Raw genomic sequence first — 24,992 nt, 5'->3', positions numbered from 1 at the left:
GTACATGCCCTTTTCACCATACCTAAAACATTGTGTGTCCTTTATAAGTAGAAGATGGTCAATATAACTGAAGGGTTACATAAAACAAATGGCTTGCTGATTTCACAGACCCAGAAACAATTATATACTGTATATTACACATTTTGAGATTATATCAAAGATTCCTTAAATTTATCAAGTACTGTAATCTCACCGGCATTTATAGCTACATGATAACTTCAGCCGCTCTCTGTAATTGGTTTGTATTTTTAGAAACAGATTTAAAAACTATACTTTAAATTGCTCATAATTTCACAGCATTTAGCAAAGTAGTTTGTGTCACTAAACAATAATCTAGACCATTTTATTAATGTCTGGCTTTAATTATGACAGACTAAGAAAACAGAACGTAATCTCAACATCCGAAAAATTGTTGAGCCTAGCCCCCAAAAATAATATGCTTTAGCTGTATGTACCATCAAAAATAAAAGAAAAACATTTCAGCATCAGATTAAATACATTTTGATTAAAAATTATCAAGTTTTTTTTATTTATTTTTTTCCATCCTTCTAATGATGCGGCTTAGATTTGAGGTCTAGTCCGTTCGCTGACATGAGACAGCCACGCATCGCTCTGAGTAGTCACTATACGGAATAGTCACAACATTCCAAAGCCTTTCCACGCAGTAAGGGTGACGTGTACAAATAGGTCAGGAGTAAAAGGCGAGTGATCAAAGATTTCCAAAACAAAATTCTACCGTTTTGTTTTTTTCCTCTTAACGAGATGCAAACTTTTTGGAAAATAAAACTAAAACAGTGTTCCCATCAAACCAAAAAGTGGCAGAAACAAAGGATGGAGCTTCGGTCCAGTTTGCGTTTGAGAAGACTATGCCGGACCTCAGCAGAAAATCGTGTCAGCAGATACCTGTACTTACTGCCCTGTTGCATAAGTTATCTTATGGGTTTAATGCAATAGTTCATAAAAGTTACAAAGAAAATGTTAAAAAGTTTTTGTTTTGTTTTTTTGTAATCATACACAACTCTTCTGAATTTCATTGTTCTCCTAGCCGAAATCCTTGACCCCAGTTGTGTCTTCCGCCGCCTGCTGCCTGATCATCTGCTGCGCGTCTGGCACTTGCAGGGGGGACGCCGAATCCTGATATACCGCCTCTTCTGCTTGGGAACCAGTTGTACCTGAACAGGAGACAACAGCAAGACTTACACATTCACAAAATGGTGCGTCAGGGCAGTCACGCATTTCACAATTGCAAACTTTTCAAGTCACATTCCCAACAAGTTCAATTTAACTGAGAAAGAAAAGAACAGCATAGTACAAACTACTATATGTTATAGCACTGTAGACATTTAGAATTATCCATATAAATAAAAGATGACACTGTTCGGAGTCTTTCCAGATTACCAGCAAATTTATGCAACGTGCCTCCTTTTTGGCTGGACAGTAGTTTAGTTTTCCTAAAATAAAGCATTGGGGGAGTAATGAGACATCTGTTTGGTGTAAACACAATATATGACTGTTTTGTTGTGTGAACATATTTTATTATCAATATGAGAAAACCGTAAAAAAAAAAAATCTGAGTATCTGGTATGGGGGGGGGGGGGGGGTGTCTAAAAATTAGGTATGGTACAACATACCTTTTGTTAACTTTTTTTTCTTCGAGGTCCATAGGGTCCACAGAAAATACCTTGGGGTATGTGGTGGAGTGTGGTTGGAGGGGTGGGGTATATATGGAGGAGGACCCAGTGCATCCTGGGAGCAAAAGCTTGTTAATTGTTTGGTGCCTGGATCACTCCAACCACAAGGTATTTTCTGTGGACCTTATGGACCACGAAGAAGAAATTCGGAATACTTTGGACTTGGGGTGTTTCAGACAACGGTCCCCACCCTCCAATACTTTGGTGCACCATGGCTGAAAATTCTTAAATTAGAAATAAATTAATGGCAAACAGAAGCTTTGTTTTCCCCCACCCATGGCCCATAGTTAGAGGTATTCCTCATTAAGAGATGGACACTGACTGAGTGAGGTTAGGTATTCTGCTAGTTTTAATTACACCTCTAAATTGTCCCAAATCTCTAGTGTGGACTAAATGGTGGGAATAGATAGAGGCTGTTCTGTGACTCCTGGGAAGCCAGCTCATCCCATCAGCTTCCCACATAGCGCTGACACACCTGGAGATAATGCTGCTTAATGAAATGCCCCAATAGTCTCTCTCTCTGGGCTCAATTCACTGCGAACTGAATAGCTCCTGTGCAATAATTATACCGGAGCCTGCAGTAGTCAGATTGGCGAGTGCGCCCCCTCTGGTGTGACGCGGAACTTTCAAAAGTAAATACAGGGGAAAAAATAGCCTGCAGTTTGTCTCCTTCATCCTTCCCCCCAGCCCACTACCACTATTCCTTCATTCATTCTCATTCTTTCACTTGTGTAAATTTCCTCATCTCTTTATATTGTGTGCGCGCCATCTATATTTTATTTTTCCTCAAATTGACTCGCTATATTTTACTTTTACTAAACATATCGGTCACTAAAATGTTACATTTGAATACTTCATTTTATGGTGTTACCCATTCATTCCTTATAATTTACACCATGGTTACATAGACTGTCTCATTTGACTACAGTGATCTTTCCAAGTATATAACCTACACTTGTGTTTGTATGTACTATGCCGTAAAGAAAACGCAGCATCCCAGGACTTTCGCAACATCAACCCAATCCTAATTATTATTCTGTGCCGTTTAACATTCACATGGATACCAAATAATTGTACTTGGAAATTAAAACAAGTCCGAGGGGCACCAGAGTGTGATGGTTTTAAATACAACTAAAGGAGAGTTCTAACATTTTGGGCCGAATGGCGTGGACTCCGATTTGCCAGAATTGAATATTTTCCAGAGGTATTGCTGCAATTTCTTCAACGCAAAAACCAGGTTGCACTTTTGTCAAATCGGACTATTACTTTTGGTGAAAGTAACTTTTACTTACAGAAACTGTGGTGTGGACAGGAAGCTCCTTCCCCCGAGATCCATGGGATATTTAAACATCAGAAAGAAGTAAAGATGTCCCACCAAATTCCCAATCAGTTCATTAATGATCCTTCAACAAAGAAAGAAATACACAGAGGTTTCAAACGCATGATCAGAATCCGTATCACGCACTGCAGTTCCTTCAGTCTCAGCGCAAGCAATGGGGGCTGGATATGAGTCGCAATGCACACGGATCTTGCGAAACTTAGGACATTGCGCATGCGCCAGAGAAAGTAATTGGTTCCTGAGCACGCGCCGATCATGTATCCGTACACAGACGGGGAGTGTTGTGGGCTTTTAAGCAGACTTCCATGCTCCTTCACAGCGGGCAGACGGCGACGGGATGTTTCAGCTGGACTTTTTGCACCTAGCATAAGTCCCGATACTAATGATGGCAGGTGCGCCCGTAACAACGGCGGGCGGGATAGGCTTCCGCATACAGTCGCTCGGATTTTTAGTATACAAGGTGGATTCTCGCATTAGTATAAACTAGTAAGCAGGCTGCCACAGCCGCGCGGAAAAGCGGGCGCAGATGAGTCTCATTCAGAATCAGCGCCCTGTTCTGATGACGGGCGTCTACATTTGCATCGTATAATTTCAGAATCAGAGAGAATTTAATTAATAATCCCCAATCAGATATTTTATGCTGGCCGTCTACTCGGTCAGACATACTGGGAATTGTTCATTCAATAAACTATAGTAGGAATAAGCAGTAATAAAACATAAAGCAGACAGGTGTGGACATGCTCTATGAAGTCCAGAGTAATGCACACAAAGTCTTATTACATGCAACCATCTGTCCAACCGATATATTCCTCGAGGGTGACGGGCACCTGGGACGCCTGCCAGCCTGACTCATCGTCGCAGTGCGATAATACTCTTTCGCCCACCATTATATTTCTATTGCAAGAACCAGCCTGTTTCAGTCATATAGATATCATTAAAGAACCAAGAATAAAAACATTGGGGGCACTTTTGTGGGACAGGCATCTCAATGGGAGCAAACTGCTCACATATCCATAAAATGAGCCACTGCTGCCAGTAGGGAATCAGTATGAATGACCGCCGGACGTCAGCCCGGTGGTTCAAATCCCGAAGCCTACAGCCCGATGGGTGAAAATCCCAACAGCACAGGTAAGTATACTGTCCCTACTACACCCCCCCCCTCACACCTAACCCTCCCTTAGGGGTGCCTAACATCCCCCCCCCTAGTGCCTAACCCTAACCTCCCTCCTAGTGCCTAACCTTAACCTCCCGCCCGTTAGTGCCTAAACCTAAACCCCCTCCCCTCACCCTAAATCTAGCCCTCCCGGGGGGTGCCTACCCCTCAACTCCCCCCCTAGTGCCTAAACCCCCCTTCCCCTAGCCTAACCTTCCCCGGCGGGGAAGCCTATCCCTAAGTCCACCCAGAGGTCCCTAAACCTAACCCACCCCTATCCCCTGCTAAGTGTATACTCCGGCAGAGGACAATCGGTCCGGCGTCCTTTCGGCGTTGGGATTAACATAGGCGTCGAAATACCGAAGCCCATGTTAAATCCCTTGCCGGTATTACAATGTCGGGATTGAGACCGGCGGCCATCGATCTCATAACTACATCCCGCGAGGAGGATGTACAGGAAATAAAAGGAATGCGAAAATTTTAAAAAATGACATTTAACAGAATATTTTAGTGGACACAACAGCTTATGCATAAACTGTAATAGTACTTACGATCCCCCAATAATGTAGTTGAATCCAAGAATCACCCATGGAAGATAGCAAGCCTATTGTAGCCAAGAAATAAGAAACGCAGCTGTTAGTCTGGTTCCTGCACGCCACAGAAACGCGTATCCCTGTCTATGCCGAATTCATCTCTACAGACTAAAGGACACGTATTTACTACTGAACATATTACACTTTTATGGCATTTGTAACAGACCAAGAAAGTATAAAGGACTCAGGTTCTTCATTACTTATCTACAAGAGTATGAACATCTCCATCACCCCACTGACTGTACATAGAATTAGTGCTAGTGACTGTCTCTCTCTTACAGCCGTTATAGGACAGGTCACCTACATACCTTGAATCTTGTTCCAAACCAGAATGACACAATCGTATCTCTGTTCAGCTGGGACCAGACATAGAGAACCGACATGATCATAGGAATCATCAACAGCTGAAAAGGGACACGGAAGAGACAATATAATATACAGGGGATCGCTTTACTTTATAATGTGACATTTACTAACACCAGGTAATGTCGTTGTGATCTAGCACATGTATTGCTCTGAATGTATGAACTATAGGAGTCAGTGGTCACAGTGGGTCCTGAAAGAGGGCTTTAATTGGATTCGTTTGTGATCGCAGTTCTTGCTTTCACTGAAAGCAAATGATTGTATGTTGCAGGATTTCACAGATTATTACAGCAGTGTTTTTGCAACGTGAGCCCAGGACAATTGTTCTAAATCCCCTGGTTTGTATTTAATATCATACAGGGGTACATCCGATACCATTATCCAGAATCAGTGACATGGGAGCCGGTTATTGCTAGTCTGAGCTGCTGAGGGGGGGGGGGGGGGGGGACGCCGTTCCTTCTGCAAATTTAATGATCAGTCTCTGGCTTTCAAATGGTCTTTAACCCCCTCCAAATCATGGCCCTACCCGTCATATACGACGACATGTCCCCGCTTATATAAATCACACATGTATACATGTGCTTTCGTGAGCTAATTGGCTACACTTTCCCAATTCAAAACCTAGTACACGGCAAAGTGTCCATACACAGACTGAGCAATACATATAAATTATATCAGATAAAAATGGCGCTTTGTAAAATTAGAGATGTACCCCCCTGTAAATTAGGCTCTGTATCTCTCATGAAAAGTTCCCAGGATACCTATGTAAAGAGAGAGAAATACAAATTGTGTGATATTGTTTAAACAGTATATAAGCACACTATCGTCCATGCATTTCTGTATGAACAATTCTTCCCAATTGGAACATAGAAGTGTTTAATAGGGATGTCGCTCACACATCCAATTCACAGCCAAAGGCTTGCAATCTAGTGTGTCAAAATTTCTTGATCACCACATAGATCACCAATGTAAAGATAAATGATGCGGGGTTTCCCCCTCCTCGTTACTCACAAACTCCAGCTGGACACTTACTGGGCACGTCATATGGTCTTTGAACGTCAAAATCCGGACAACTTATTCATAAAAAAATTCCAACTTGAATTTTATTGATCCTCAGGCAAAGGTTAAGAGGTTTTATAAAATGTAATATTCCGGCAAAAATAAACAAAAAACAAACAGTCTTCCCCACCAGGGTTGGCTTCATTTTTCCTTTGTGGATTTTAATACAGCAGAACGGAGGGACATCTCTTGCCTGGACTTCAGTGGGATCCCAGAACATCTTTGTTGTCCGGTATTAGAGATTTTTTCCGTATGCTATGGATTTTGAAGTGTTTAACTTGTAAGACTGTTTTTTGCCAGAAGTTTAAATTTTATAAAACCTCTTAACCTTTGCCTGAGGATCAATAAAATTCAAGCTGGAATTTTTTTTATGAATAAGTTGCCCAGACGTTGATGTTGAAAGACCATATGACGTGCCCAGTAAGTGTCCAGCTGGAGTTTGTGAGTGTAACGAGGAGGGGGAAACCCGACATCATTTATCTTCACATTTGTGATCAAGAAATTTTGACACACTAGATTGCAAGTCTTTCGCTGTGAGTTGGATGTGTGAGCGACATCCCCATTAAACACTTACATGTTCCAATTGGGAGGAATTGTTCATACAGAAATGCATGGACGATAGCGTGCTTATATACTGTTTAAATATCACACGATTGTATTTTGTTTTTTTCTCTCTCTCTTTACATGTGTATCCTGAGAATTTTTCATGAGAGATACAGAGCCTAATTTACAGGGGGGTACATTTCTAATTTTACAAAGCGCAACCTTATCTTTGATATAATTTATATGTATTGTTGATTTGAGTATTGGCGATACTCATATCAGACGATCTAGGCAGCCTTGTTCTTGCGCATCAGAGGGTATCTGTGTTTTTCTTATATGCATACACAGAATGGGTTTTTTTTTTTTTCCCAATTGCAAAAGGAAAAGCTAAAATAATTTTTCCAAGAAAGTGTCAGAGTCTTACCTGCATATCCATTATTAATCCAGTTATCTTATATTACAAGGTTAAAGAAGTTTGGTATGAGAAATCTACAATGGATAGCATTAAGCCTTCAAAAACACACAAAAAATAAAAAAAAACACAACAACAACAACAACACACAATAAAAAATTCCTGGTAAAGAAACTCAGAACTCCCTGTAATTACTGTGGTCTTAGATTCCCCCTCCCCCCTCCCGGAAATAGTAGCTATATTTTCAGTACAAAATCCTAAACACTAAGCAGATTTTTTTTATTTTTGTATTAAAGGTCCCAAAGTTGTAGTGAATAAAGCGGGTGGTGATCTTCTGCTATAACTAGGTTTTGTATTTAAGTAATTTTTCATTATGTTAAAAGAAAAAATAAAGAACTGTGTCTTTATTGCCCTGTAACAAAACACGTGACACGCAATGTAGTAACGGACATGCAGATAATTGAATTTCGCTGCATGGTGGGAATTATTTACCTTCTCACCGTGACTTTACTGGTCCTTGGGTCTTTGAGAGCTTGCACTTCTATTTTGTGTTTAATTACATGTAACATTATGCAGGTAATACTAAAGCAGAGGTAGGCAGCATGCAGCACTCCAGCTGCTGTGGAACAACAAACCCCAGCATTCCCTGGGACAGTTTTCCAGTTAGAGCAGGCGAATGCTGTGACAGGGCATGCTGGGATGTGTAGTGTCACAGCAATGCTGCTGCTGGGAGACCACGCTGACCGTTATCAGCCCATTGGCATTCACCAACGACTGCAGAGGAGGAACCACCTTCATCGCCCTTAGCGCTGAGAGGGAAGCTGCACGTGACACGCGGCAATAAAACATGGCCTAACAAATCCCGACATTAGTTTCCCATGAAAGGATACAACAATACAAATCCAATTAAACAGGAGCATGAACAGGTAATCTGCAGGCCTACCGTCAAATGCACCTAGAAGAAAGAAGAGATGGATACATTAGATTGGTGGCAATGAAATCACTTCCTCCAGGTGGCGTGCATTAAATGATGATCCGCTTTATCTGCAGTAATTAGGTCACGTGACAGAGGAAACAGAGGATTGTTAGAGCATGGTGCCTTCCTTATCCTAGTCTAGCGCGGTTACATTATTTTGTTAGGAAATGTTAGCGTTGGGTTATTATTTGGGGGGGGGGGGGGGGGGTTGATCTACTCTGTTTTTAGGAATGTTGAGGGTTAGGGAGCGTTGTAACATCCATGTGGACTTAGAGCCACGGTCGGTCCCACAAGATAGAGAAGGGAACCCTAATAGATATTGGAGTGTCGGGAAGCATGTACCGGAGGGTAGACACTCTGCAGGAGTGCTGGATAGGTGGGAAGGGAGGAGAGGTGGGTCATGGAGTCCAATGGATGAAAGGTGTATGGAGAAGAAGGGTAGCCAGTGGGAATGTTGAAATGTAGGTAGGAACAGGCAGGTTAAAAAAAAAAGTCTAAATATAATAGGTGTGCCAGGCAGCGAACGGGTGAAGGAATTGGAAGACTGGACCTGGGGGGTGATGGATGACAGCAAAATGAAGGTGAAGAGAAGAGACTGAAATAATAGATAATGATTTACCTGTTTCAAGCCGCGTTGAATACTGATATAAGAAATACAAATTCACCATGTACAGAAATCCAGTGCCAGGCCCCACAGGGAAGTAAAACGTTGAAGTTATGGGTCTCCATATCTGTTCCAATAGAAAAGACATTATGCAATAAGGTAACAGGTATTACATTACATTCATTACATTATATCAGTCCTGAATATTCAGGACATCTCCCTAGGCATCGCTTTCCCAGACTTAATACTAATCACATTAAAAACCGCACAGCTTATATTTAAAACAGTGGTCTCCAACATTAATTGGGGTGGGAGCTACTTGAGAAAAATGAGACATATTGAAGAGCCAAATTTTATATTTTCTGGTTAATAACTAAATTTGTTAAAGAAAAACAACAATGCCTTTATTAATACAGTGATAAAGCTACTAAGCTTTGGATGGAGATAAAGTGCCAGCCAATCAGCTCCTGTCATTTTTCAAACACAGCCTGTGCCATGGCAGCTGGGACTTTACCTCCATTCACTTTATAGTCCCACACCCTGATCTGTATCTCTGGCACCTGCTGTAAGTGGGGAGCAGGGTGCTGCTGGATGTATTATGGCTGCAGGTGGGACAGTGGAAGGCCTGGTCCCACACTCCCACCAAACAAGTGGCCGGTCAGCGCTGCTCTAAAGTAAACACAGTAAGAGGCGAGCCTACTGGCAGTGTCTGCCATGCACTGCCGCCACAGCACGTATGACATCCTATGCCCGGCTTGCGCGCCATGAGCTTAGTGCCGTAAGGCGAGCTACCCCGGGTTGGCAACAGTGGATTTAAAACATAGCTTTCGGAGGTGGGCATTACTGTTGATTCTGTGTGGCTAAAATATTGTACAATCAAAAATATTTTATTTGGTAAGGTGGTAAAGTGTGCACACGAGGCGGGGGGGGGGGCAATCAGTGTGCGTAGATGGGAGGCGGGGGGAGGGCAGTCAGTGTGCGTAGATGGGAGGGCAGTCAGTGTGCATATGGGAGGCAGGGGGCAGTCAGTGTGCATATGGGAGGCAGGGGGCAGTCAGTGTGCATATGGGAGGCAGGGGGCAGTCAGTGTGCATATGGGAGGCAGGGGGCAGTCAGTGTGCATATGGGAGGCAGGGGGCAGTCAGTGTGCATATGGGAGGCAGGGGGCAGTCAGTGTGCATATGGGAGGCAGGGGGCAGTCAGTGTGCATATGGGAGGCAGGGGGCAGTCAGTGTGCATATGGGAGGCAGGGGGCAGTCAGTGTGTATATGGGAGGCAGGGGGCAGTCAGTGCCGGTGTGACAAGGAGGCGGAGTACCTGGAACTTGTGCAGGAAGTGCTCCGGCCACAGGACCAGGTAGGCGGGGGTGATGAATCCCAGCTTCCCTATTAGGGGGAGTGCGATGGACGCAGCGAACCAGTAGCGGGTAATGAGCGGAATGCTCCGGAACCAGTCCCCGATGTCGGACATGGCGATAGCGGACACCGGACCCGACACCTGCTGCCTCCACCGACGTCACGCGCCCACCACTGACGTGTCCGCTCCGGGTTCGGTCGGGGGGTACGAGTCACTGCCGCTTCCGGTCATCTGACACATGCTGGACCCGCCCATACTACGGGAATGCAGCAGGGAAGGGGCGTGGCGGAGCCTCATGTAAATAAACCACGTGATACCCATCCATCATCCACCGAGTCCAGTTACCATGGCAGCCAGAGGGTGACCATAAGCAGTGCTGTCACTGTGTAACACACATATAATACTATAGTGACCATGACCAGTGCTGTCACTGTGTAACACACATATAATACTATAGTGACCATGACCAGTGCTGTCACTGTGTAACACACATATAATACTATAGTGACCATGACCAGTGCTGTCACTGTGTAACACACATATAATACTATAGTGACCATGACCAGTGCTGTCACTGTGTAACACACATATAATACTATAGTGACCATGACCAGTGCTGTCACTGTGTAACACACATATAATACTATAGTGACCATGACCAGTGCTGTCACTGTGTAACACACATATAATACTATAGTGACCATGACCAGTGCTGTCACTGTGTAACACACATATAATACTATAGTGACCATGACCAGTGCTGTCACTGTGTAACACACATATAATACTATAGTGACCATGACCAGTGCTGTCACTGTGTAACACACACGATGTTGATTGACAGCTCGCCCCGTTTGGAAGGCGGGCCGGGGGGGTGGCAGCCCAAATGGAGGCGTTCCCATGGGAATGCCTGCCGTTTGGGGGATGTCAGTGGAGAGCTTCCGGCTCTGACAGAGCCAGAAGCTCTCCGGGGCTTGCGACAAGTGAGACCCTACCCTAGGGTGTCGTCGTAAGCCCCGATGGTCTATGACCATCGCGACCATCACCCTAGCGGTCGTTAGAGCGGTGGGTGTAAAGCCACAGCCTAACGACCGAAACAGAGGCGGCCGGTCAGGATACAAGCGGCCGCCCAGTTTCTGAGCGACCGTTTGCATCCTCCGACCGCCTCTGAATGAGGACCATAATACTATAGTGACCATGATCAATGCTGTCACTGTGTAACACACATATGATAATACAGCTATAGAAAAATAATGGTATTTGGAGTATTTGGGGCATACTTATTACTTATTAACAGAATTTTGCAGTAAATCTTCCAAAAACAGCCAATTTAAGAAGGCTGTGCAAAGACCCTGTAATCTGGAATGTTAAAAGTGGGGACATTGAAGTTCTCTGCTGCAGTCCCTCCTTTTTCGATCCGAAAAGCAGCTCCCATAGGTGCTGCTAAATTATGTGAAAGTGTAACTTGGCACAAATTGCTAATGCCTTCTTTAAGGCTACACACTACACGATATTACTAACAATGTGGCCGATTCCGACACATTGGAATGACAAATCGTTAATATCGTGTAGTGCACACTCCCGTGGGTTCGTGAGCCGCATCGCCTGATCTTTTGTACAGTAAAATCAGGTGATGCGTCATGTGTCGCATCGCTGGGTACATACGTCATTTAGTGTGTGCAGTGCGTGGGCCCCCCTGGACCCAGGGGCTCGTGTGCACCGCACACCTTGCACCCTTTATAAATACGCCCCTGCTTGAGGGGTGTGACCAGTCACCACAGAGGCTTGGCCAACCTTTATAGAAAACTTAAAATGGGCTCTCAAGACCTACTTCATCATCAAAGCCTTCCCCCTCTCATCCTAACACTTTGTCCCATGCTCACTACTTACCCCATCTGTGTCACCCCAGTCGGTCTACCCTTACCCTTTAGAATGTAAGCTCTCACGAGCAGGTCCCTCTTCCCCCATGTGCTTTTACTTCCCTTACTATTACCTTTTGCACCTAACCCTTGACTTCTGCCAGCTTACTACTTATTTGAGGGTTATGACCGCGTCAATGTTTATGTACCATGTACTTCTCCTGCATTGTCTTGTACTGTAAGCAGGGGCTCCAATACTTCATACTTGCCAACTCTCCCTCATTGTCAGGGAGACTCCCTGAAATAGTAGCAATCTCCCTGTCTTCCTGAAGAGTCTAGCAATCTCCCTCATTTCATCCTTACCCCCATTATGAAGATGTTATATTAAAAAACAGAGATATATACACTCAAATGGGATCATTAGTGTCATTTCCCTGCATTGGTTATTATAAGGCACAATAATCCCTGTGAGTTTTTGAAAAGTATTAGTGTGTTTTCATCAACAAAAAGACCTTACTAACTGCTTTTGGGCTGGTTTACATGTGGATGTAAGTCAGGTTTAGGACACGCCTCTCAGATGTATCAGTACAGGCCCACTGTACCACGCGCTCATAGTGCTGCTTTCACAATCTCCCTGAAATGCTTTTTCAAAAGTAGGCAAGTATGCAATACTTAACTCTCTGTGGTTCTGCATCGGGTCTCCCAGCGCTGCTCAAAATGCTGGAATGGTCGCCGGTTTGCACATGTGCTGTGAGGAAATCCCCAGACGCCATTTTCCTGGGGATTTCCTCACAGCACATGCGCAAAACGGCAGGCATTTTCCAGCATTTTGAGCTGCGCATGTGTAGTAGACTCTGGGCACACTCTAGTGCTGGAATCGGAATCCCGACAGCGGCTGCCCAACTTGGGTGAAAATCCTGATCGTCCCTAAGGTAAGTATTGACTAACCAAAATCCCTCCCCTAACCCTCCCTTAGGGGTGCCTAACCCTAACCTTCCCCCCCAGTGCCTAACCCTAATCCCCCCTCTAAGTGCCTAAACCAAACCCCCCCTTCCCCACTGCCTAAACCTAAGTCCCCCCCCGGGGGTGCCTAACCCTAAGTCCCCCTTCCCCTAGCCTAACCCTAACCTCCCGGGGGGGTGCCTATCCCTAAGCCCCCCCGGGAGCCCTAAACCAAACCCCCCTTCCCTGCCGCCTAAACCTAAGTCCCCCCTGGGGGTGCCTAACCCTAAGTCCCCCCCGGGGGTGCCTAACCCTAAGTCCCCCCCGGGGGTGCCTAACCCTAACCCCCCCTTCCCTTAGCCTAAACCTAACCTCCCGGGGGGGTGCCTAACCCTAAGTCCCCCCCGGGAACCCTAAACCTAAAACCCCGCGGCTATCCGCTCTCGGCTCCCGGCTTCCTTTCGATTGGGTTGCCGTGCGCCGGTCTCCCGGTGTCGGTAAATTACAGGCGTCAAGATTCTATGAGAATCGCGTCATTAAGCCCCGCCCCCTACACGGGGACCCGCGATCGCCGTGGAAATTCTCCACATTCTGATCACTTCACTAGCAAGTAGGCAGAATGCGGGAGAAGTGTCTACCCTTCCTTGAGTGCGGGGGGCTACCTGAAAAATCGTGTGCCTCCCACGAAAACTGGGTGGGTAGGCATGTATGACTAAAACATTCAGAAACTAGCGTTACCGGGCCATTTATCGTTTGCTGAATAAGCCCCTACACGTCTTAGTAATAAAAACTATAACTGTTATTTTAAATATTTAACTGATTTTGTGTTATCATAAATTCATTGTGTACTGCCTATGGTCAGCGCTTTCTTAATTAGATGATTTATGATGTTATCCATGACACTAAACAGTTGAATACAGTGCATTTAGGGCCTGATTTAGCAGTGGACGCTATGACACTTATGGACGCAGATCAAGCGATTGTTTGCCATCACGAGTGCGTATAAGCAGCACTGCACATGTGCATCGATCCCATTGCAATCATAGACGCACAGAGGAATCCAGCGCAAAGTAAGTGGGGTGGTCAGAAAAATGCAGGCGTCTGTCCATTTGAACGCCGTTTAATGGGCGGTCCTAAATTATCCACTGTGATTGCCTAAGCAGCATGAAGGCTCTCTGCGTGTGAGGAGACCTGCAGTGTTTGCAACTGATCAGACTTGGTGTAAATGCTGCCCGATGTACGTCGATGGTACGGATGTGTACGCAGGAGAGCGACATTGGACGGATGAGAAGGCAGCAGTCGGCATCTTTATGTCGGCTGTGCTTTGGCAGCATTAGCATATTTTAGCAAGTGTGATCCGTAGGCGATTGCAGTTATGTCCGCTTCTGATTCAGGCCGTTAATTCAGATTAGACCACTTTGCAGTGCCCTTAGTTGGGTGTGGTATGATTTGTCAACACTCAAAAGGTTGATATGCAGAAGGTTGACAGGTTCTGAATGTCGACAGTCTCAGAAGGTTGACATCAACATTAGGTCAACAATCAACATGTAGACATGTCATTAGGTCAACATGGTTAAAATTACGACACCTTTAGAATATCGACATTTAACATGTCAACACCAACATGTTTGCAAGAGGTGTCTTGTGTAAGGAATCTATATTTGAACCTCTATATACCCCTGCCTATACCTTCTAATATCCTACCTATAAACCTCTAAGGATGACGCTATTTTGCGTAAGCAGTCATACAGTAAATAAAGACTTCAGACCTAGAATCTATGGTTCCAAAGCACAAAGTATTATTCAAGTAAAAGTACAGCAGTTACACGCTATGATCCTCATATAATCTAAGCGCAGAGATTATACAGACCCAAGTACAATTATACATACGCAGCGCTCTCTGGTCCAGATGTTAGGCATCAGAAATGAAACCCCTCATCAGTCAGCATTCAGCAAGAAGACTAAGACCCAGTGTTGGAGCACACATATTTATACCCCCCAGAAATAGACTAAACAATAGAGAAGTTTGTTGCTGATGCCATTGGTCCTCAAGGGGGATGCATCTGTTACAGAGCATTTAACAGGCTGATTCAAATAGACACAACCCAGCCTCCAACAACTGAGGGTCTCTGGTTTCCCGCTAAATGCAACATCCTAACAGTTGTTCATATAATATACATTTTGTTGCTTGAAGTCTCTGTGGTCCATAAGTTGAGAATGCATGATGCGATCTCCACACCGATAATACCGGAATTCTGTTGAAAGAGTACGCATCAGTACAAAACCAAACACGGCTTACTTAGCATGTATAAAACCTTAGTTACCAAATAATCTTTATTTCACAGCATTTATACTAAATAAACAAACTTAAATCTTATCCCTTAAAGCTTATGGAACCTTGTATGTGGATATGTAATGTGTGAGTATGCGGGGTTTGATATAAAGACGCTAGTTAACTTGGAGCAGATGCGTGCGCATAAAGCTAATGAACAGCGTTTTCATATAGGATCTTATGCATTCGCTAATATGCGATTAGTTACCAGCACAATTGTGCGTATTAATGTGTGTATGAGAAATGGTGCACTTAAATCTCACTTAAATTAAGTGAACACCTAGCAGTGTGGAATGCTGAGCCTTATAGTTCCACACGCCCCCCTCTCTCAGCAGCCCCCACCCTTCCCAGGCTCAAAAGTAAAGTCCTTTGTTCTCCCAGGCTCTTGTGTAAATGCAAATTAGCACAGCTACAAGACCCAAAACCGAAGATAACACTCTTGGCTTTGCAGGTATTTTATTGCAGGAAGCCTGTTAATGTAAGGTGTGTATTCGAGCAGGGCCACCTGGAGTGAGAGCAGACGTTATATCCAGAAAGCTTGTCTACACAGGCTAGTTGTCACATGGCCATTTGCTCTGTTTAGCTAATGCAATCCAATTTTGACATACTGTAAAGCCATTTCTGAAATATATCTTTTAGGGGAATTATAATAATATACACTTTATCCAGAGCACCCAAACTACGTAAAGTCATGAAATGGGCATTTGGTGAATCACCGTAACTTATGGCGATGGTCACAGATGCATTCGCATGATGCTAATAGTAATATCACCACATGTACTAAAGTGTGAGTTTATCTAAAATGGCGCTTAGTCGGCCATTTGCAAAATGGCGTCTTGCGATCTCATTTCCAAGATGGCGTCTTGCAGCCAGTCACAAGATGGTGTCGCTGTGATTCAATTTTAAACTGATCTTGTCTCAGCCAATAATCCAGCTTCGACATGTGTCAACAGATGTCCCCTGTATGCTTGTGTAATCCACTACTGCTACTGGGAATGCAGCATCGGATCAACTGCGAGAACATTGGCCAGCTGAGTAACCCTCATGTTACTCAGAATGGCCGTCTCACTGACATATTCAAGGCCAGTAAATCTGCATCAGAAGACGCAAACACTGGCCTGGACACTCCCAGACAACGGGGGCATTGCGTCGGCATTGTCAGGAACCCAGCACCACCCCCTCCCTGCCCCCAAATGGCCGCAGCCTGTCAATCAGCTATGGCTTGGGTGGCACTGCGTGAGATGACCCAGGACCCGTTCTACACATGCGCAGCACCCCTATCGGAGTTGTATGCAAACCATCGAGTTTGTGCACAACTCTAAATCAGGCCCTATACTGGGGCTGGTCAACAATGGTTAGCAGCCATGGTCAATGGTTTTGCCAGTCACAAGATGGTGTCGCTGCAAATCAATTTTAAACTGATCTTGTCTCAGCCAATAATCCAGCTTCGACAGTCCACCCTTTGATAGCGAACAACATGCTATCACAATCTGATTTTAAAATATAATTTAGGCTTATATTTACATATTATTTAGTGTTATTATGGGATGGCACAAGGTGGTTCTTAATCCATCAATAATGTGTCTCTGAGTGGGGACATAAAACTACTATTATACGCACACCGCGGATCTTGAAAGATCATGTGAAAAGTGTGGGGATGCACCAGTCTTATAAAAGCAGTCTTGAAGGGGAATTTAGACTTTACATTATCTGAGGTGTTTTTTTTTTTTTTTAAATATCTTTTTATTGAAGCATGACATATCGCTACAAATATAAAATCATGTACATATCAAAAATTGTACAGAAATACAAAGAATGACAAGATAAAAAAAAATAAAAAAAAAATAATCTGTCCAGTAACCAAAGTGAGAAAAATGTAATACATATGTGAGTGATAGAAAAAAACAAAAACTATAATTTGTTTTACATATGTGTTTCACAATTATCAGACATAGTATTACCTAAAATGCAGTAAAATGCCTATGCCTCAACCACTTTTCTTATTTTCCTAATCCAAATAAACATAACTGTCTCTGGTTGAAGGACCAGAGAGAGTCAGGCACATCTTGAACAAACATTACAAATAAAATACAAAATTAACTGCATCCAACTTAAGTATCTGCTAATGAGATAGAGGGTAAAATAAAACAATTATGGAATCTCAATACGGGGAGAAAAATAAAAATAAATAATAAACTAAACTTAAATATGTATAATGAAAATCTCTCAACATAAAAATTCTGTATTCCAATAGGCCATATAGGGACGATAGGCTATAACTGAAAATAATTAAGGGAAGAAAACAAACAGATGTGTATCAAAGCCAATAATATAATGGTAGTAGTCAATTGCCTTAGTCGTAAATTTAGGTCCAGTATGAAATAGGCAATGTAGCGTATGAAATATCAATCTATTTGTGACAGCACAAAGGGGAAAAGTTAAATGCTGTCCGTGTGTGAGAGAAATCGAACAATATCAAGGTTTTATAAGAGTATACAATGAGGAACTGGTTTCCACGGGGGGCCTCTAAATATCTGCAGTCAGCTAAACTCTCCAAGTAGCACACGATTAGAGGCCTAGATCCGCTGTGATTGCCTAAGCTGTCAAAGCTTAAATGATAAATGCTCTCCATTTGAGGAATATGCAGATCCTTTGCGTAAAGATAGCAGTACCAAAACAAATAAATAATAATAAAAAATAAAAATTGGCGGGTGGTGGAGGGGAAAAGAGCAATTCACATAACAAAATATTAAGCGCCCGACAGGACCATCCTGCTTAAATGACAAATACAAATCGAAATAAGCTATGGAGCACAGAGCAATGTATTAGGATCATAGGATCATTGGAGAAATGGTGCCGAGGTCGTTCACTGGTAGACCGATAAACAATTTGTTTACACAATTATTCATGTCACAAAGCCAACGGTGCTCAGAAACAATAATGAAATATACAGTGGGAGGCTTAGGAAGTCAAAAAGACTGAGCATCAAAACAGTGTGTTCTGCAATAATTAGGTACCATTGTTTGTGCAGAAGTATATTCGCGCTGTTAGCTGGTAATTTCAAGAATTGGGTTTGGACAAGGCCAATACTACCATATGCCCTCACATCCCCATTGAGCAACAAACGGGCTTTGTTCTCCTGCAATGTTTTAGACTCCCAATCAAGTGCTGAGATTTGGGTTAATGCTGAGAAGAGTGGGTTATACAAAATTTGCCCCAGCTCACAAGTGGATGCCTCCACAAGCACTGTAGTAACAAGGTGAGCAGTAAGCGATGACTGTAGATTATTGGGTTCAGTGCCTTTGTCAGTATCTTCATCTGCAAAATTAGCAAATGCCAGTTCTGGGTCATGTTGATGAACAAACAAAATCTTGGAATCATCAACCTCCTGTTCTTGTATATCATAGCAGGTTAGATGGTCAGATGACGGGGTCAGAACCCGGCCAAAAGTGGACGTTAATCGATCAAATCGTTTATCTAGTTCAGGCAGTAATATCTTAAGCAATTCTGTCGCCAGTACCTTAGCCATTAATGTAGTATCAAACAGTGACATATTGGTAAACAACAAATCAAGCTGGGCAGGTAAAGACTTATAAAAAAAACACTATTAGGTGTAATACTTTGATATAGAATTCTCAGAGTAAATGCAAAATCTCCTGAAACAATGAGTAGAGTAAATGTATTCAGAAAAAGTACATATTAGAGCTCCATTACATTCTGTCTATATGCATAAAACAGTACAATGGATGTAATGAAAATAACCTGATAGTAACCCAGTTCCAACAAGAAAAGGCTACTGTATAGCAAGTGTCTGAATAATTGAAATTTCCTTTTTCGCCACTAGATGGCAGCAGAATTACACTCAAAAAAAAAAAAAAAAAAGTCACTACATTACAATTCACGGATAGATTTACTATGTATTACTATGGCCATAGGGGTGCAAATAATAGGTTAAGTGACCACTAAATAGCACACTCTTTTACAGTAATCACACAAATCAGTGGTTATAGTCACATTGAGCAATACAAACAGTGCAGAACTGACAATAGGTTTTCTGAATCGAGGATTAAAGAAAAACTTATTCTGAATAACACCTCAATAAGGGATGATGTGTCAATGGGCAATTAGGAAACTCCAAATATCAGTGAGCAGTCAATTAGAGTCTATGTTCACACCCCAAACATGCTGAATTCCTTTTTCACGGAGATCCAAGGAGGGCTTCCAGAAGAGCAAAAATCAGGTAAGGAGATAGATAAAAGAGAGAGGCTATGACTAGGGACGGGAAGGTGGTCTGGGAGGGTAAAGATAACACATCGGGAAGGAAAGGAGCAGAGTAGAAATGTAAATCACAAAAGAGATTTTAGTAGAAGCAGGGTATGACAAACAAAGTTAATACCGGGGAAGAGATGGTCGGCAACTGCTGTAATGATCCTCGTGGAGTGGATCAATGCTATCAGTCACAACAGGTCAATCAATGTATGCAGGGATCTCAGCGGAGCCGGCTCCCCAGCCACAGCAGCCCCTCAGGGAATGTCAGGTAGACTATATCCAAGGGTCCAGTATTTGTAGCAGGAGGGTTGAATAATCTCCCCAGACGCGATCTTCAGAACAGATAGAGCTCAGGGCCACAGTCAAAGCCAAGGACCGGTGGCAGCCGCTGAGATGGATTGTAGGGAAGAGGATAACCACCAAGCTCCCCTGCTGGATCAAGCTCTGGAAGGTCTGAAGCTGACTGTAGGAGCTATCCACCGGAGACTCCACAAATGTCACAGTAAAGAGAATTGCCGGACACAGACTTGTCACCGACGGGGAACACAACTCAGGATATGACTTCAGGGAGCTTCACAGCCGTCTGACAGCAGACCACAGCTCTGATTGCTGCACACAGGTGATGGTCCCAGCAGGTTTCCTGGGGAACTCCACGAAAGGTAAGTCCTCTCCACAGCCAAGTTAGTGACTCAGATGCAGGCACAGTCCATCACCTCGACTGGTGTAGGGAGGATAGGCGCAGGCACCCACGCCAGTTTTCGCGCCAAAAGTTAGGCGTTCATGTAGGCCACCAAAATTGATGACCGGACTCCGGTGATTAAGTTGATTCACCAATATAAGTAATATATCAAAAGACTCCTCGTCTCCAGAGCTATGCACCAATATGAAAAGTGTGCAGAAAAAAGCGCACTTAAAGAACAATTGGGGATAGATATCGGGAGTCTCTTACAGGAGCTTGTCTAAAATGCGGCCATACTAGATGCCCCGCCCACCGGAAGTCCTATCTGAGGTGTTTTAAAAATAACATTTCAATAATACATTCTATGCATGTCTAAATGTAATACATTAAATGATGGCATTTCCTAGTTCAGGGTTGTAATGCAGTTCTATATTTACCTCGGTATTCATATTGTCATTACTGACCACCATCATAGTTTCGCTCTTGCGTTTTACTCTATTTTTACATTTTCCACACTTCAACACAATAGGAACACACCGGACGCATATGCCAATTATTATGATGACAATTAGTATAAGGATCAAGAATTTGCCTATGCTGGCGATCACTTCCTGGACCCATTCCCCTAGGCCTGAGAACCATTTCACTGGGTTCAGCCATGAAACCCATCCTTCTATCTTCTCCCCTACTTCAGCCACTGAAGCGTTATGGTTCTTACGAAACTCCCATTTTAGCTGCAGAATTTCATCCATCTTTCGGTCTATCACCTCCTTGGGGTCGCTGGTATAATTGGTGACATAGGTGCAACATTTTACTCCAAATTGGGTGGCCAGAGTTAGGCAATACCCTCCAGTAACAGCAGTTAAATAATTTAACACTAGCCTGTGTTGCACCAGTTCTTTCTTGTACGCTTGCAATTCCCTCCCTGTATACCTGAATGTGTCATCGTACATCTCGGTGATATTATCTATCAATTTAGCAAGATCCTGAATATATCTAAAATTTTGTGTTCCCCGAGCGATCCTGGTGGGATTCACTGCTACTAAAACTTGAAAGCCAGTTGTCTCACTAATTAACTGAGTGGCTTTATGCACATCATCAGGTATCAGAATTCTTTTACATCTGTGTTCATATTGCGTGTGAAGATATGGTGATGGTATGTTTTTATGTATACCAAGCATTTCAACATGTGTGAGGGTCATAACTTCTGGGACTACCCTTCCCAGGTAACACAATAACAGTACTAAGATTGGTCAGACACTCCCCTGATTGGCATTGCAGTCCTCCTGACTCCACTCCATCAGCACTGCCATCAGCTCCCATTTCCTCAATTGGTCCTCCATCACAGACACTGAGTATCCCCAAACAGATCATCACGACAAAAACTCTGGAAAAAAAAAGAACTAGGATGACCACAGCAGACCACTCCATTGATGGAAGCACTGATCTACACATTTCTTTAGCTCAGATATCTCACCATCACCTTTTTAATCCTTCTGGCACAAGCTCGCAATCGACAAGTCCACGTTATCGGCCTCGTCTCCGCCTTGTATCTCCACCGGTTGGTTAACCTCCCTATATTGAGTGGAATGGACCCACGTATCTTCCTCGGCCACACTTTGAGGATGTGGTATCGTCAGATACGGACCTTTCCACTGATCAGTCAAACAACCTGAGCTAATAAAATTTGGATCATAACAAATTCTCCAGGTTTGACATCATGACAGTTTGCATTAGACATGTTAGTTAATAACACTTTCAATTTCGGTTATTCTCATTCATCTTCATGAGACCCTACACAGTAACCTCATTCTCATATTTTCACATGAGGCTGCCTGTTTGAACAGTATCTCAAAGGGGGGCAAATAAAGGAAAAGACAGTCTGGGATAATCTTAGTGCTGTTATCCATCACCTTACACATGTTCTTGGAAACGTCACCTGTAAAATAAGTCCCCTATCATTTTTAATAATTCTAGGGATATAGTATCTGCATACAGGTTCCTGCAATTGAATCTTGTTATTAATAGCTACTGCTCTAAATAATGCCTGGGCCACTGGGTTGGATAGTATTCCAAGTATTCGACCTTAGCCTGGCATAGCTGCCATTTATCCTTAGCAACCTTGTGTCCTGTGAGTGGGAGATAAAGCACAACAGTTTAATATCATTTAAACATGACCTAAAATACAACAATAAATCGTCCACATTTTACATTAGAACAGATCCATGGATAGGTTGAAAAGATAGTAAAGTCATATAAGGCCTGGGAGAAGATACTGGGGTTGCCTATGAACCCATGGGAAACTCGTGTTCCTGTGTGGTGTTCTCCACTTTGCAGTACTTATGTGTCCCACTTGGTGACAGTTAAAACATCATTTTGAACGGGGTGGATGAAAGGATTGTTGTGGGAGTTGAGCAAGAGGGAAAGTTGGTGGGTATGGGTAAGGATATGAAGGATAAGGGTATTGTGGGAGGTATGAAATTTGTGGGTAGTATGAGGCCTGTGGTTGTGTATGATATGTGGGATAAGGATGTGTTTGCTGTGGTGTGGGATTGGTGAGGACGTGTAACTGTTCAGGTGCAAGTGTGTGTATAGGTGCAGGTGTGTCTACTGGCTGTGATGTTATCGTCATTCCTTCCAGAGCTTGGATACTGACAGCCATTAGTTTTTCGCTCTGGGTCTCTCTCTTCTTTGAGATGTTTTTATCATTTTCTATGGCAGATTCTATGAGTGTATCTATTGTGACTCCCCTCCAGCCAGGTTGTGAGGTCTGAACCAGAGTCTTTAAGTCGTCTTTCAGACCGTCCATGAGTACCGTGACTATCATTCCCCTGTGATGAGTGCTATCTTTAATATCTTCTATCCCAGTGTACTGGGCGATAGCCTGCAGAGCCCGGTCGCTCTTCTGCAGATTCACTCTCCTTTTGCTTAATGGTGAAAATTTTGTTCAAGTTAACTACTACTGGAAAATATATATACCCAATTGAGTTATGATGCGGGAAATATTATCTTGGTTTACTTGGTCTGTTAAGGGAACGTCACCATCCAATATACAATCCGTGATAAATTTTGTCACGTCAGTATTGCGTGGTAGACAGGCCCTTAACACCACACACCAATCTTTATTAGTTGGCTCATGAGAACTACCCAAATTCCTCAAAAATCTTTGACATTTGGCTAGTTCCTTTTTGGGATCGGGGAAATCATTTATGATGGAATTTAGTTACTTCCCTCGTGGGCACTACACCGTTCGCATCTGCGTTTCCATTCGAAACAGTTATCGTCCGAATGGGATGCAGACCGGTAGCGCTGCTAACTTTGACCTGGTTACCTGGCTGGGGGTTTAATCTGCTGCTGCTACGTATGGTATTAACAACTTCCTCTACAGGTGCAGAGTGTGTTAGCACTTCCCTTGCTGTTACCGATGAAGATGGTGGCACCAGTCGTGATTGTGGTGATGCAGTATCTATCATTTGCACAGCGTGGGAAATGGCAGACATTACAATAGGCTCATCATCCACATCATAAACATTTTCCTTATGGTTGGGTACAAATTGCTTGTTACATTATTATAGGTATTTTTGTTAACTGTACTTGCACCTCCATCCACATAAGGTGGGGGTGGTGAGCGTGAACTGCTGGAAATACTCTCCACAACGCTACCTTGCTGTACATGTGTGCCATTTTGCGGCTCGCCCGTATTGCAATTTAGCGTCGCGGATGTATTCTCTGGCAATGCGCTCGCGACGCTAGTTTGCGTCACTTGCACATTTTTAAGCCACTCATTCCCTTCATGCTGCCACAATTTTAAACATTCATAATATTTTCCCTTTTTCTCTCGGGAGCGCATCAAACTGATGTGATCCCGGACATCATCTAATACATCCTTATCAAAACTACCAATTCTGGGAAAAGGTCTAACACTCTTCATCGTCATTTTAAACCATACATCACAATACCTTATTGCATAAGTACCGTACTTAGTATGCATAATACGACGAGCCGATTCGATCAGCGCCTCCATTAGCAGCACATCATTGTCTAACATCTCTATTGTTTGCGCGGCTCCCATTTTGAGACAAATCCTACGCTTTTCAATAAAGATTTAAACTGGTGAAAGATAATCAAGATACTTTCACTTAGCCTGTGGACGATATTAACAGGATGCGCCCACACACCTGGATAAGATTTGAAAAAGGCAACTTCCACACCCGGATAAGATTTAGAAAGGCAACTTCCACACGTGGATAAGATTTAAATAGGCAACTTCCACACCTGGATAAGATTTAAATAGGCAACTTCCACATCTTCTCTGCAACAAAACAACATGTACACCTGCTACTGTGTATAGAACGGTAAGCTGCTTACCGAGCGACTAGCACTTAGCCCTTAAAGGTCATACGGTACCTCTAACTGTAGGGAACAAGTCACCCCTACCAACAAATACTCACTGTTACACACTTTTTCCTGTGCAGAAAAATACACGTTAACCCAATTATTGGCAACAATTGAAAAGAATGTAAACCTCAATGGCTTTGTTTAAACACGTGGCAGCACAACCGGAAGTACGTATACATTATTGTGCAACCAGTCGCATACACAATAATGCGACTACCACACAACCGTATGACAACTTTTTAGCTGCGGACGCAAAAGTGCGTCTTCACTGTGCGCAAAACTGCGAATCAGCCGCGTGCTCAATACTGCGGCACCCCCTTTAAACGTTAGGTTCTATCAACAAAGGAAAACAAACTTTTTCCTCTCTTGTCCCTGGATTCTAGTCAGCGTCCTTGGCTCACACGAAAACGGGTAGCGATTTCTC

General features: G+C 43.4%; 1 protein-coding gene across 1 annotated transcript; it reads right to left on the bottom strand.

The window, feature by feature from the left end:
• Positions 1–485: 485 nt before the first annotated feature.
• DERL1 (derlin 1) lies at positions 486–10,320 on the bottom strand. Its single transcript, XM_088453121.1, has 8 exons — positions 10,051–10,320; positions 8,749–8,860; positions 8,044–8,108; positions 7,166–7,192; positions 5,085–5,180; positions 4,735–4,787; positions 2,984–3,094; positions 486–1,172 (listed from the first exon to the last, which is right to left on the bottom strand). Exons 1-8 carry the CDS (start codon positions 10,201–10,203, stop codon positions 1,031–1,033), a joined length of 759 nt encoding a protein of 252 aa, XP_088309247.1. The 5' UTR covers positions 10,204–10,320; the 3' UTR covers positions 486–1,030.
• Between the last annotated feature and the right edge of the window lie 14,672 nt (positions 10,321–24,992).

The sequence above is a fragment of the Taudactylus pleione genome, unplaced genomic scaffold, assembly GCF_031769625.1.
Source record: "Taudactylus pleione unplaced genomic scaffold, aTauple2 ptg000571l, whole genome shotgun sequence".
Lineage (NCBI taxonomy): Eukaryota > Metazoa > Chordata > Amphibia > Anura > Myobatrachidae > Taudactylus > Taudactylus pleione.
Note: the sequence above shows the minus strand (reverse complement) of the source record. Positions and strands in the feature narration are given on the sequence as shown.

What these genes read in the sequence shown, in the direction of transcription:
- DERL1 (XM_088453121.1), bottom strand. Translation starts at nt 10,203, where the DNA reads ATGTCCGACATCGGGGACTGGTTCCGGAGCATTCCGCTCATTACCCGC. An exon ending in GGTTTGGAACAAGATTCAAG is followed by an intron (nt 4,788 to 5,084) that starts GTATGTAGGTGA and finishes TGGCTACAATAG; the next exon opens with GCTTGCTATCTTCCATGGGT. An exon ending in CTGTCCACACCACAGTTTCT is followed by an intron (nt 1,173 to 2,983) that starts GTAAGTAAAAGT and finishes TCTCCTGTTCAG; the next exon opens with GTACAACTGGTTCCCAAGCA.